The sequence below is a fragment of the Gambusia affinis genome, linkage group LG23 (assembly GCF_019740435.1).
Source record: "Gambusia affinis linkage group LG23, SWU_Gaff_1.0, whole genome shotgun sequence".
NCBI lineage: Eukaryota > Metazoa > Chordata > Actinopteri > Cyprinodontiformes > Poeciliidae > Gambusia > Gambusia affinis.
Window position 1 is genome coordinate 12484792 of NC_057890.1, and position 12897 is coordinate 12497688.

The following is a 12897-nucleotide window of genomic DNA, read 5'->3' on the forward strand; positions in this document are numbered from 1 at the left end:
TTCCTGGAGTATGACCCAGATATTTATCTTGGTGTCAGGCCTGAGTTATGCATCTCAGTGGAGGTTAATGTCTGCTGTGCTAAGTGGCTCTCAGGTTGACTTCAAATGCTGTAAGGAAGAGGGACTACAGTATGTGTGGAGGAATTACAGGAGTACAATCGGGTGATGTAAAGAACTCTGCAGTGTGCATTTTATAAAGACGTCACAGCTGTGATCATTGTATCAGTGTATGACCTATAATAAGCCTTTTGCTGGGCTTTTTCCCTTTGGTATATTAAAGCTTTGTGGGCATGTTTTCTCCTCTTAAAGAGTTTTGACTTGGTTGAAAATGGTTGCTCCTGTGGGCCTGTAAACCCATGTAGTTTATAAGCTTTTCAATGAAACTTGACTTCTTTGTGTATTACATTCACGAGTATTCTTTCCTGAGGATTATGCTCGGGGAAAAACACAATTCCACCCCTTATCATTGCTGCAGCCAACCCAAGCAGAAACTTTATATCTCCCTCCCTGCAATTACTTTATGCACCATTTTTTTGCAAACCGCGTGCAGTATTTTGCCTTTCTGTAGCCCTCCCTATCTTGTCTTTTTCATTTCCTTTATCCTGCATTCCTCATCTCTTTTTTTTTTTTATATGCACACAGTGTTGTAGTCACTGAGTCCCATGTGTAAGCCCTGTCCTGGTAAACTTCTATAAATACTTCCAGATGATCTTGGCCATCAAGTGTGTCCTCCTCTTTCTCTATGAAACAAAAAAAAATATTATTTTAACAGATTTTTTTATGCATGGCTTCTACAGTCGGTAAAAAAAAAGAAAGAAAACATATGGTGCCACTGAGATTTTTGTTTTGCCTGTTTTTGTCAAATTTTAATTTAGATAATCAAAATATGCTGATATCAGACAAAGGTAACTTGATTAAATGCAAAATACAGGTTTAATAAAATCATAATTTAAGGAAAAGAGGCCAACCAAACCAAATTTGCTTAATGTGGAATTAGAATTAACCTCATTCTTAAATCATGAATTCATTGCCAACAACAACAGTTTCACCAGCCACACAAACAAGGCTAAAATATCTTGGAATACAACATACCTTGATATGACAGACATTCAGTATCTTAGAAACAAAGTCATTGACATTTATTGTTTTGTTAAGGGTTTGAAAGCAAACTCTTAAACTTTAGGTTTCCAGTGAGAACAATTACAAATGGAGGTAACATTAGACAGACTTGGCGTCAGCCTACCCGACATACTCCAAGAGTGATTATTCAAGAAGCCATCTAAGGTAACTGAGATCACCTCATTTTCCTTAGTTAATGTCAGCTAAATACCTCGTAATTATGTGCAGCATCACTATTTCACATATCCAAGTAAATACCTCTCCAAAAGCAATTACACTAACAAGATGAAAAAAAAGGTTGGATGTTTATATTAGTAAGTATGACATACTTGACTGTATAGTCAAGTATTTTACTATACAGTAATCTCAGTTGAAATCAGATCGGTTTACGGTTCGTGTCGTTTATACTACACAGCAGACTTGATGCAGATCTTCCTGTACAGGAACAATAATCTTAAACTGGACTGAACAGTTTTCTTTTACTTTCCAGTGCAGCATGTCGCATGGCCTCATTTTGCCTTTCCAGGGTCATTTTCCCTTTCCTGCCAGTGTGAATTCGCTGATAAATCTTGCTCTTGTCCTTTTAAATGGGACAGGCATGGCCATGTAAGGAACAGAACGTACAAATTGACAAAATGAGATTAAAAAAGCCGGTGGCTTTTCCAATCCAGTTATATAATTATACCAGGAGCAGTGAGCTTGCTCAGTAGGTGAATATTTTAGGGAAATACAATGAGCAAATCAGGTTTTGACTTTCATAAAAAGCAACAGTTTTTTTCTAAAAGCTGTAAGAAAATGCACCAAAAAATATTTATTTTGAATGTTACCTTTTTTTAACATAATTACATGTCCTCAGTTTCCCTGTGTCTCTATAGTAGCCTATAGAGATCTTTCTTTTGCAAGTACTGCAGCGAAGATGTAAACTCACCTGGTACATAGTGTCCTACATTGTGATTATAAGACTCTGCTGTAGCCACAAGGTTATTAAACCCCACTATAATGAAACACTTCGTAGTCATTTCATGTATTATCTTATCAATGAAATCAAAAGATAGCTGACCACACACAGTTCAAAGAAGACAGAAACTTTTTGAAGAAGCCTAATACAAAAAAAAATCTTAGCTGTGAAATCCAAATCCTGGGATTTTGCAGCAAGATAGCCACACACACCAGTGAGTCATCAGATTGCCCTAACAAATCTGATTTTGCTTCTCTGTCATGTGTATTTGCGAGTCTGGCCTGAGGCAGTATATCTGTCATCCCAGAGAAGCTCATTAAATTAAACCCCAAGTCAAATGGGAAAGAAAGACCCTAGGAGAGAGTGGTTGCTTTATTAGCAATATGCTGGAGGCTTTAACTCACAGCAGAGGCTATCATCAGATTACTCAACATTAAGCAGCTCCAACCTGCTTGTTGGTGTGTTGTGCTTTGCTGAAGCAATTAAGGTTTTTATTCATTTATTTATTTATTCATAAATTCCAACAAACAAAATTATGGGTAAACATTTAGATAGCTAAGTATTTAAGTGCACAGGTAAAACATTGTTCCTTATGCTTAACAAACATTACGGGGAAATAAGTATTTGCTCAAATAGAGCTAAAAACTAAAGTTTTCTTAAACTGTGGTCTGCTTTGTTGGTTTGAACATCAAACCATTGGCATACCCCCGGCTGTGAAGCTAATCTTCTCCCCATTATAACCTTCGAGATTTTCCAAGATGGCGTTTAGCATATTTGCTAACAAGATTGATTCCTATTGGTGTTAATGGGTCCTCCAGAGTTGCCGTGTATAAAATTTTAAATCTCCCTCATGCATAAAATTTGTTACAAAACCAACCACATTATATTAACTCTTTCATTGAGTTAATTTAAACAAATATTTAATATATTTATTCAAACATGTGGATACAACTGGTTGGGCACGGTTGAAGTAGTCATTTATGTTTTAATGAAGTCTTGGAGTTTCGTCATCTTGGCCAGGACATTCTTGGTAATGAGATGTTAAATTTTTCCTTAATTTTGACATTTCCTATGGAAATTATATGATACGCAGGCAAGTACAAATTACTAGTATGAAATGGTAACATATAGGCAAGAAATGGGACAACTTTGCCGAATTTTGACTCAAACAATTTTGTCATGTTTGTATAGGTATCGAATGTCCACGTAGTTCCCGGAACACGCCTGGTGGAATGCAGATGGCCGAACCCTTCAGCGATGAAGCCATGCTGTTCACTAAAGAGCTGGTGCTACAAAGAGAGGTAAGTAAAGACTCACGACATCCCATGCTGTGGTTTTATCGTCTCTTGTTGTTTCTCTCCCCACGTCTTCCAAGTTCTTAACGTTTGGACTTTTTGGCTCCTGCCTTGCTGTTCAACACATATATTAGCATGAGCTGTAAGTTGCTGCAGTTTACTGTAGCAGTAAATTAGTTTACTTTAAAGTCAACATTCCAAAATAGGGAAGCATTAATATAAACTCGTATAAATGCTAACAACTATCCTGAATAGCAGAAAAAAGTGTGCTATAATGCGTGTAGCAGATTTGACCGCTTTCCATTTAAGCCAATTTAACATAATGGTAGGGTTGGTTTAATGTGTAAAAATGCTTCAGCTCTCATAGACCTTGGATTTGTGTTTAAAGGGAAATAGTATTGTGTGATGCAAGTAGTGTGTCTTTAAAAAAAAACACCTAATCATTTATTCCTCTCAGGTGAAAATGCTTTTTCATATTAAAATGACAGGTTTATCCTATCTTGTCAAGACAGTTTTTATAAAGATGGGACCACTGACTTTAATAAGCTGATTAAATTGTTTACTCCCAGTTGAACTTTATCACAGCATTTATACACTGTACTTATCTCCCGAGTGATGTCAAATCTCATAAAAGTTCAGAAAAGGGTTTACACAATCTGTAAGAAAGAAAAAAAATAACCTCCCTCTCCCTTTGGACTATACACACACATACACACACCATCCTTGCTTGCTTAGTCCCTTTTGACAGAAAGCTCACCTGATACTGGATCGGTGCTCCTGGACTTTAAAAACTCCATCCAGTATGTGGCTATTCATTCACATGCTAATAGGTTTTTATAAGAAGCAGTGAACGGACTAAAGCTATGATGGAACTAGCTATAATCCCGCCACCACTTATCCAGGCCACACACATTTTCTCTTTTGCTCTTTTTTTCCACTCTTTCTTCATCCCTATCTCGTCTGAAAAGAGCTTTTCTGTGTGGGGTGGCTGACTCCACTGTCCTCTGCTGTTTAATTGTCATGGAAATGGAGTCTTAGCCAGTGGTCCAGGTGGAGCCATGTTAAAAATGATGTGTGTGGGGCAAACCGACAACCTTTGCAAAATCCTTGAGTGGGAAATAATGGATGCAGAGAGCAGGGGAATTTGATTGACAAGGATGCCCTATGAATCTATGCAGAGGTGCTGACGGACTAGATGTTGTTTTGAATTTTGGATGTTTTTACAGATGTCAATCTACATAAATGCATAGTTTGTAGGACTGAAAAGACTTTCACTGAAGCTTTGTCCAATTTCATGCCTATTAGTGCAGAATGAAATGTCTTATTCACATGGCCAACTAAATTATCAATACAAACATAAAAGAATAATCACAAAGCACATGTTTCAAAGCATTTTTCTAGACTTTTAATTTTGCCCCTGATTGTCATCCAGGAATTTTGTTCATGGTTGGTGATCATTGCTGTTCTTCTTGCAGCTATTATAGGGCATTTAGTTACCCTTTGACAGTACTTCAAACATTAGTTTATTGGCTTCACACCAATTAATGGAAACTAAATGAAAAAAATTCTGAAGTTTGCTTCAGTTTTCTGCTGCTCTTCTTCAAACTTGTTGTTGGTGATCCTAACTTCTAGTAAAAGGCAGCATATGCCTTTTATTTAGGGAACCTCAAGTCAGTAAAGCCATTTAAATAAAAAATTTCAAATGTTTTTATTTTACCTAAAATTAGCATTACAACTCAATCTACACTTCTTTTAGAGAGTATTCAAAACCCTTGAACTTTCACACTTTGTCGAATGCATTGACACACTTCAGTGTTTTCTCTTTTTTAAATTTATTTCATAAACCAGCACAACACATTAATTAGAAGTGTATGTTAAAATTATACTTGAAATAAAAGTTATTTTACAAATGTAAATCTTTCTAATGAACATCTGAAAGCTGAAATCTTGGCACTCTGCAAAAATATCTCAACCTCAGAGCATCTGTGGACAACAATTTTTGCCACAAATTCTTCATTGAAATTTGGCTTGAACTTTGAGCTATTCTGAAATATAAATTTGATCTGTGCCATTCCTGTGTAACTCTGGTTGTATGTGTAGGAATGTTGTCCTGCATGGAAAGTGAATCTCTGCTCCAGTTTCAAATGTAAATCCCCCAGGGAGCTAGTAGTTGTAATGTAACGAAATGTGAGAGTTAAAGGAGTATGAATGGCTTCACGAGGCGCAGTAAATAATTTAACACATCGCCCAGCTGTACTGTCCCTGGTCGTTTATGTACAGCTACATATTCAATTAAACTGTTATTATGCACATAACCTTTTTTGTCCCCACACACACCCTCTCATACTTCGCCTTCCCTGGCCAGTCATTCGTAGTGTCAGCAAGTTTTTCACAGGTAGGTGGGAGTTATCAAGCATGACCGAGCCATATAATGAGTCCTGAGCCCAGCGTGGGGGTTGATTGGCTGGCTGCACTGACCTGCTGTTTGGGCTAATACCAACACAAACACACTCTCACAGGAATACAATCACCTACATGGACGCAGTAAGGCCTTTCCCTTGGTCTACTGACTCTTTCTTTCGGAGTATGAAAAGAAGACCTGATGTTAACAAGACTAGAATGACAAGTGTGCAAAAACATGACATTCCATCTAGCTGGAACATTCACAAGCGCGTGTAATGTTCTACAGGATCGGGCAGCCTGAGATAGAGTTGGATTGAAGAGGTGAGAGGAAGTGCTGAGGCTATAATGAGGCAAGTTAGTTGCAGCAGAATTGAAGTGATGATGAAAGATGTTGGAGGTAGAACACATCTTTTTTTTATTTTTTATTCTTCATATTCTTTATTCAAGCAAATTCAGCTGAAAGACATTATCAAGCTGCGCCACACTCCGGCATGAATTTGGATATTTGACTGTTGATCGTCTCTGAATAGCATCTGATTGCGGGAGCTTTCAAAGCTGCTCCTAAGGTGTCTCAGGTGAATAACATTTGATTTGACTTTTGGTGGCATAGTCGTTTGCATTCATTAAACATTTTTCTCACTAGTGCTTCTCAGCACTGTTTTGCATTTTCAAGCCCTTTGAGTTAGTAACTTGTTGACTCTGTTCTTTATTTGGGGTCTTCAACCTTCTACATACAGATGCGGTTTATTGCTCTCTAATTAGTTGTTTGTCTTGTTCTTGTATCCTTTAGAAGCTAAGTTTGAATACAACCATAAAGTAATCTCTTCTGGTATATTGGGAAATACCCTTTTTATATTTTTTCCATCAGTAGTTTGCTTTCATGTCCATTTATGCAAAGCTTGTTATTTCTTTTGAGGCAAACATTCATGTTTAGTGTGGCATGTAGTAAACTGGGAAGCTTTGGTTTGTTGCCCCTGTATCTGTTCCATCACTTCCCCCTGATTATTACTCATTTCATTTGCTTCAGTCTTAATTATTTTTACTTATTTGAAAAATCCCTTTAGTGTTTATCATCTTAGGCGTCTCACACCACCCCTGCCCTCCCTTATTTCCGCCTGCCTCTCCCTATTCCTGCTCCCTCTGTGCAGTTTTAATCTCTGACAGACACTGCTCCCATTCCCAGCATGAAACCAAAACAGTGGCGCACAATTCTGAGGGGTAAAAAAGAGAAAACGTCGGTAAACACCAACCCCCAGATATTCCGTTTTCTGTTTTGATGTCTTCCGTTTAATTTCTCTCACATCCCACCTTCCATTGACAAAAAAAACCCCTCCATTCACTATCTTAGTCACAGACTCTCCGTGTTGATTTTTCTACATGCTTTAAGGTAGCAACTTCAAAGGCTCAAGCTAACCATAAGGGAACTGAGCACTGACATTTTCATTCAAACAGAGTCAGTGCTATTAATGAAAGACATAAATTGGTAGAACAATATTTATACCTTTCTTACTGCCTCATTAAAATGCCGCTCATCTAACAGTGTCATTCAAGCTGAGATCACAGTGTGCTGCTGCCATTAAAGCAATGTGCCTCACCTAAAAGTTGGAAGCTATTTTTAAAATCCTGTGCAAGTTTCTGAATATAAAATCTTCCTGTCTGTGGGAATCTGTGGAGCAGTTAATTTGCTTATACATTTTCCGTACACACAGTTCAGGTCAAAAGTTCAAGTGCGCTCACCATAGCGCTGGAGGTTATATTTGCTTTGGGCTATTAATTAGAAATTTTAACACATCTTCAACTTAAACACAGGTGTTGCTGGAATAAGTTAGAATTAGCCAATCTAAACAATGTCAAAATTATACTTGTAAGACTAAATTTATGTACACACATGAACATATACGGTTATTGTCTTGGGGATCGATAAACTTCCAGATTAGTTGGTTGATTATTTGACCTCACCTATTAGTTGTCTTTTATTGTTATATTTCATGGCAGAGATTCAAATTTAACCACATTCACAGAAAATGTTTGTGTACTTTGGATCAGGGCTGTCCAATAGCTTATAGCATGTCTGCTTTATCTATCCTGAAACTAGTTTTGATTATCATGCTGGAGCACTCAACTGTGTCTAAAGTTGAACTTAGAAACTAAGCAGAACTTAAAACTATTTCTTTAAGATGAAGACTTGAAGAATTTGATGATTGTTCCACATCATAATAGTTGACAGTTCTCTCAGGTTTGAAAACCTCACTTAACTCCTCCAAACTTACTTATTATTCACTGAAATCAAGTAACTCTGATCTGTTCAGAAAAATTTTTTGTCCAGAAGCCCTTATTGGCTGCCGCAAATTTCAGTTGAGGTTCAATTTGTCGATTTTTGGAGTCCGTAGTTATGTAAAATACCAGTGTCACTGTCTGCAGTCATCTTGGTGTTGGAGTTTTTTCAAATTTATGGCATGGCTGAGCCAAGAATGTACCAGGACCTGATACAACTCCTGTGTGGATTAGAGAGGAAAAAAGCAAACTGTGCAGTAATAATAAACTTTAGAATCCAATTCTTCTAACAGTTCGTTCATTTGTTGCTGGATAAAGAACTGTTCAAGTAAATCATTCAGAGCCATATCGATACAGATTCATGCCCTTGACTATTTTAATGTCTCACCAAAACTACAGCATAGTTTCAATATTCAATATTCTAGTAGTCTTTCTACTTTTTATTTTTGAATCAGTGGGTTAGATGAATACGATCCACTTTTAAATTCCTTTTTATATAATTTATTAAGAACTGACCACCTGGTGGGTGAGGAAGCAAAAACCGAGGAGAGGATATGAATTTGTTTAAGCGGTTACGAGAGCAGGCTAAGTGGACTGCCTAGTGTTCTGCCTTCGTTCTGTCAGTTAGTTGACCTCATTCAGTCTGGGTGGTCTCTCATCGTCTGTGCTGCCCCGGCTGCCTACTCATATCTTTTATCTTGCACATTTAAATTCTCCGGAACTTGTAGGCTTGAAAGCAAAACATGCATGGAAAGCTTTTGATTACAGCCCAACAGCTCCGACTAAATCTGTACATTCATATTCATACACATTCATATCTTGCCTTATGCTGATTTCATTTTGGTACACATTTGGTTGCACAGCAAAAGGTTGATTTTTTTTTTTTTTTTTTTTTTTTTTTAAGAAAATCTGCCTCCCAGAGTTTTACTAAACTTTAAACTAGTTGGTTTTATGCATATCCTGATTTCTCCCAGTTATTTTAACTCCACGGAAGGAAAAGTAAATTTTAGGTTCTAGAACTTACCTTTCTCTCTGTGGTCCTTTAAAAGGGGTCCCCTCACACCTGCATCCCCCAACCTTGTGAGATCAAAACTGCACCAGACTGCCACTGGTAGGGGTTGGCACAGACTGCCTTTAGACCTGCAGGAGGCTGTGTTGTCGAGCATTGATGAGTCACTCTGCCAGCGTGGTATCACAGATGCCTTGCTAATGCCTGCCTCTAGATCTCTCTGCCTTAATAACAGTTCTTGGTGAGCATTTTAATTAAATGCAAATAAACCCAGTACCTTTGTAATATCTAGAGGATTTTGCTTTCTGTTCTCCCTGTGTGTGTGGTAATCCCTATAAAACCTCTACCATAGGTGCACAGTGGCAACTGGATAATTGAAGTGTTACTTGTCTGTCTTTTGTCTATGCCTGTTTGTGGTCAGTGCAGCTCTGATCAATATGTTTGACTGTCTTCACACATTTTTTGTGAAATGTCTCCTTCATGGATTTGACCCTCTTTTGTGTGTTTATTGTCTCACTCATGCCTGCAGGATAACATTCTTTTTTTTTTTTTTTTGCATCATCCGTGCTCTCACATTGATTTCCGATCAAGCTTAAATTATTTTGGCATGGGGTCGATTGCAAAATTGCTTGATCTCACAGTCTATCTGCTCCACTTCATCCCTCCTTTGCTGTTGCACTCGATTTTTACCATATAGTCCCAGTTTCCCTGCACTGGCTTTGTTTTCCAGTCATGTGCTTCAGCATACCCATGTACTCTGTGTGTGTGAGTGTGTTTGAGAGAGAAAGGGAAGAGACATAGAGAGCGAACATGTAGACAAGATGAATAATGCATAGTGTGGTTTCCTGGTCAGTGAGACAGACGGTAGGGACTGAACTGCCCCTAAGGTCCTTTTTTCCCCAATCACGTTTTGCAGTTAAACAAACCACAAATATGAAAGGCAGCTCTACTTATGCTTTATAGCAATAGACGATATCCATCCATGTCCAATAATAACTTTGCACCATTGGACCTTGTGAGCATCTTGGATTGTGACATTAGAGCCTTGAAAAGATTTTCAGTTTTTCACATTCTATCATGTTAAATTACACATTTAAATATATTTTAGTGGGTTTTCAATGTAGTAGCATGATCCTGGCCATTTGTTTCCTGTGCCATTCTGCTCGATTTAAATCTCTCTTCACAGACAGTCTGGGTTTTCTCCCATTGACTTGGATTCCTCCGGTAGAATTTCTGCCTTATATGAATGATGACGCTGATTTTCTGTGCTGTTTTTGAGTTGTAGTCTGTGTGTAGTTTTATCAGTGGCAGCAGAGGAAGTGAACAGGATTGTTCAGCCTGTGTTGGCTACATTTCCAAATATTGAATTAATGGTTCAGCTTAGCACTTCTTTCTTCACTTCAAAGCATGGTTGTTTACAGCACATACAATATCTGGTAAGCTTTATAGCGTCAAATTGGCACATTAACGTCACGGGCAAACATTACAGATTGAGTAAAATTTTAAACTTCAACTGAGCTCACTGTATCTGTAAGCTGGACCCTTTTATGGCTTTTTTTCCAACAGTGGCTTTGCTTTAGCCCTTTACCACCATAGTTCACTGTTCAGACAGTGAACTAACAGTTCACTGTCCCACCATAGACAGTGAACTATGGTGGGTAATGTTTAGTGTTCCTTTTCTGCCACACTTGACTTTCTTTTCACCTCACAACTTTGTGCTACTTTGCGTTGGTCTCTAACATACCACCCTAGTACTTTAAGGTTTTTGTTCTAGATGGGGCGAGTACTTTTTTAAAGGTATATTATTTTAGTTGGTAGCCAAAAAAGACAGACAGCAATATATAACCCAGATGGGGCTTTTAATGATTTCAGTCGAGTACCAACAGCAAAAATCAATCCTAAGCGGTAGATGAGGATATTAAAACTTGTAAATCTTGTCTCACAGCTGTCAATTGATCGTCACATAGCACCACATTTTGCAATTAGTTTAATGGTTTGACAAACCTAAGCGGGGCTCAAAAGAATTCCTCTAAGTGCTTAAGTTATACTCCTTTTTATCAAATCCATTTATTCATCCTTCTTCTACACTCTTTCAAGTCCATCCTAGCTGTGAGTGATAATTGAGCTGTAATTGTGTCTGTTTTAGTGCTGTTGCTCAAAACAGTAGCTGCAGGACAAGTGGCAAGCCATGCTAGTTTGCAATTTAAATAGAGATTGTATCTGTAATTTAAAGGCTGACCTTGAAAACCACATTAGGAGCATAAAGCCATTAACAGTTGTAGCCGAGTACTGACCATAAGTTTCGTTCCCCATAATAGCCTATTTGCATGACTTTGGACTAATTGGTGTCACAAGTGGAGTTCATCCTCTGATTTTTGTAGCTGTTTTTACTTAAAGCCCGACTCAGCCTGTTTGTGTGTGTCAGTTTCACTGTTGGGTGACTTCGCTCCTTGAAAGTAGTGAATTATAGCCTGAAGGTGAACCGAGTGGCCCACATAAACGAATTCGCACCAACGCGGGGACGGAAAGATGGATTGTACTGAATGGAGATAGAGATTTGAGAGGAAGGGAGAAGCCTGCCCACCGCTTTATCGCTGCAATTCTTTTTACAAGAGCGACCTTCTGTGTAGAGCGCATGTGATGGCATTCCAACTTCAAAGTCCACCATGATAAGCATAACCTGCAAAGAGCGTGGACACACCGGCGTACGCTGTACTTGGGGGAACATCAGAATCCTCTTAGCCTTTTTCCTCTTCATGAAGGGCACTGCAGTACTCTTCCACATCAATAAGGGCAATAGTTTAATGCTCTTCATGAAGTGGCATTTGCTTCTTCTTTCAACTGTCTTTTTTTTTCTCTGCCTTTTAGGTTATACTTTTGCATGAAAATCTTTACCTGATGATGATAATGACTGAGATGCATAATTCAGCTGGCTGAAATTCAGAATGTGTTTCCATTAAATCAGACAAACAGAAAACAATTGAAATAAACTGAAAGCAGATTTTCATCAAGTAAGTCAGTCTTTGGTCATCTGATTCTCCATGTCCTGTTCTAGCCCATGAAGCAGCTTCACTGTTACCGGTTCTTCCTTAATTTGCTGCTATTGTTGTTCACTTCATTAGCATTTTATGTTCCTTGCTAAATTAATGACAGCATTTTCAGAGCCTCATCTCCATTCTTCTTTCTGTGTTGTGGTTGCTTCCCATTACCCTTACTTGCCCTTTAATCAGTTTAGGCTTGATGTTCCTTCAGCGTCCTTTTTGATCCAGAACTACAAGAATAAGTCAGACACTCTAAAACCACACAAGCGGCCAGAATGGCTCTGCATTTTGAATTTTCATTCGCCACCTGGGGCCTCAGTACATAGTGGCGCTTTAATACTAAGAAAAACGGAAGATGTGGAACCTCATTATATGTTTACGTGTTAAAATTTTTTTTCCTCTAACCTTTAAAATTAGAGGTGGAATTGGTATCAGAAACTAATAAACAGTCATTTTCTAATTAGCACAAAATATATTAGTCTAACCAATATTGCATCCCAACACTCCCTGGTGAATGTCATGTTGCACATGTTGATATTGCTTTGAGGATTGCATTATCAATTGATCCAAAATAGAGGTGGATGAAATTAGCTGGATATGCTGTTGGGATGTGAAATGTGTGTTCATGAAATTTGGAAGATATTAGCACTCCTAATAGTATTATTTGAACTCGGATAGTACAATGATGCTATATTCTGCATATATTGTGCAGTTCTAATTTGATCATATATTTAAAAGTAGGCTGTTTTCAAGGCGGCATGTCGACTATTTAAAATGCTGTCAAATATTTAAGAGACT

General features: G+C 38.0%; 1 protein-coding gene across 1 annotated transcript in view; it reads left to right on the top strand.

The window, feature by feature from the left end:
* snd1 (staphylococcal nuclease and tudor domain containing 1) overlaps positions 1 to 12897 on the top strand; it is a 172654-nt gene that overhangs the window by 56322 nt on the left and 103435 nt on the right. The window contains exon 16 of the mRNA XM_044107651.1: positions 3269 to 3378. Coding sequence (XP_043963586.1) covers positions 3269 to 3378 — 110 coding nt within the window. The remainder of the gene's footprint in view (positions 1 to 3268; positions 3379 to 12897) is intronic.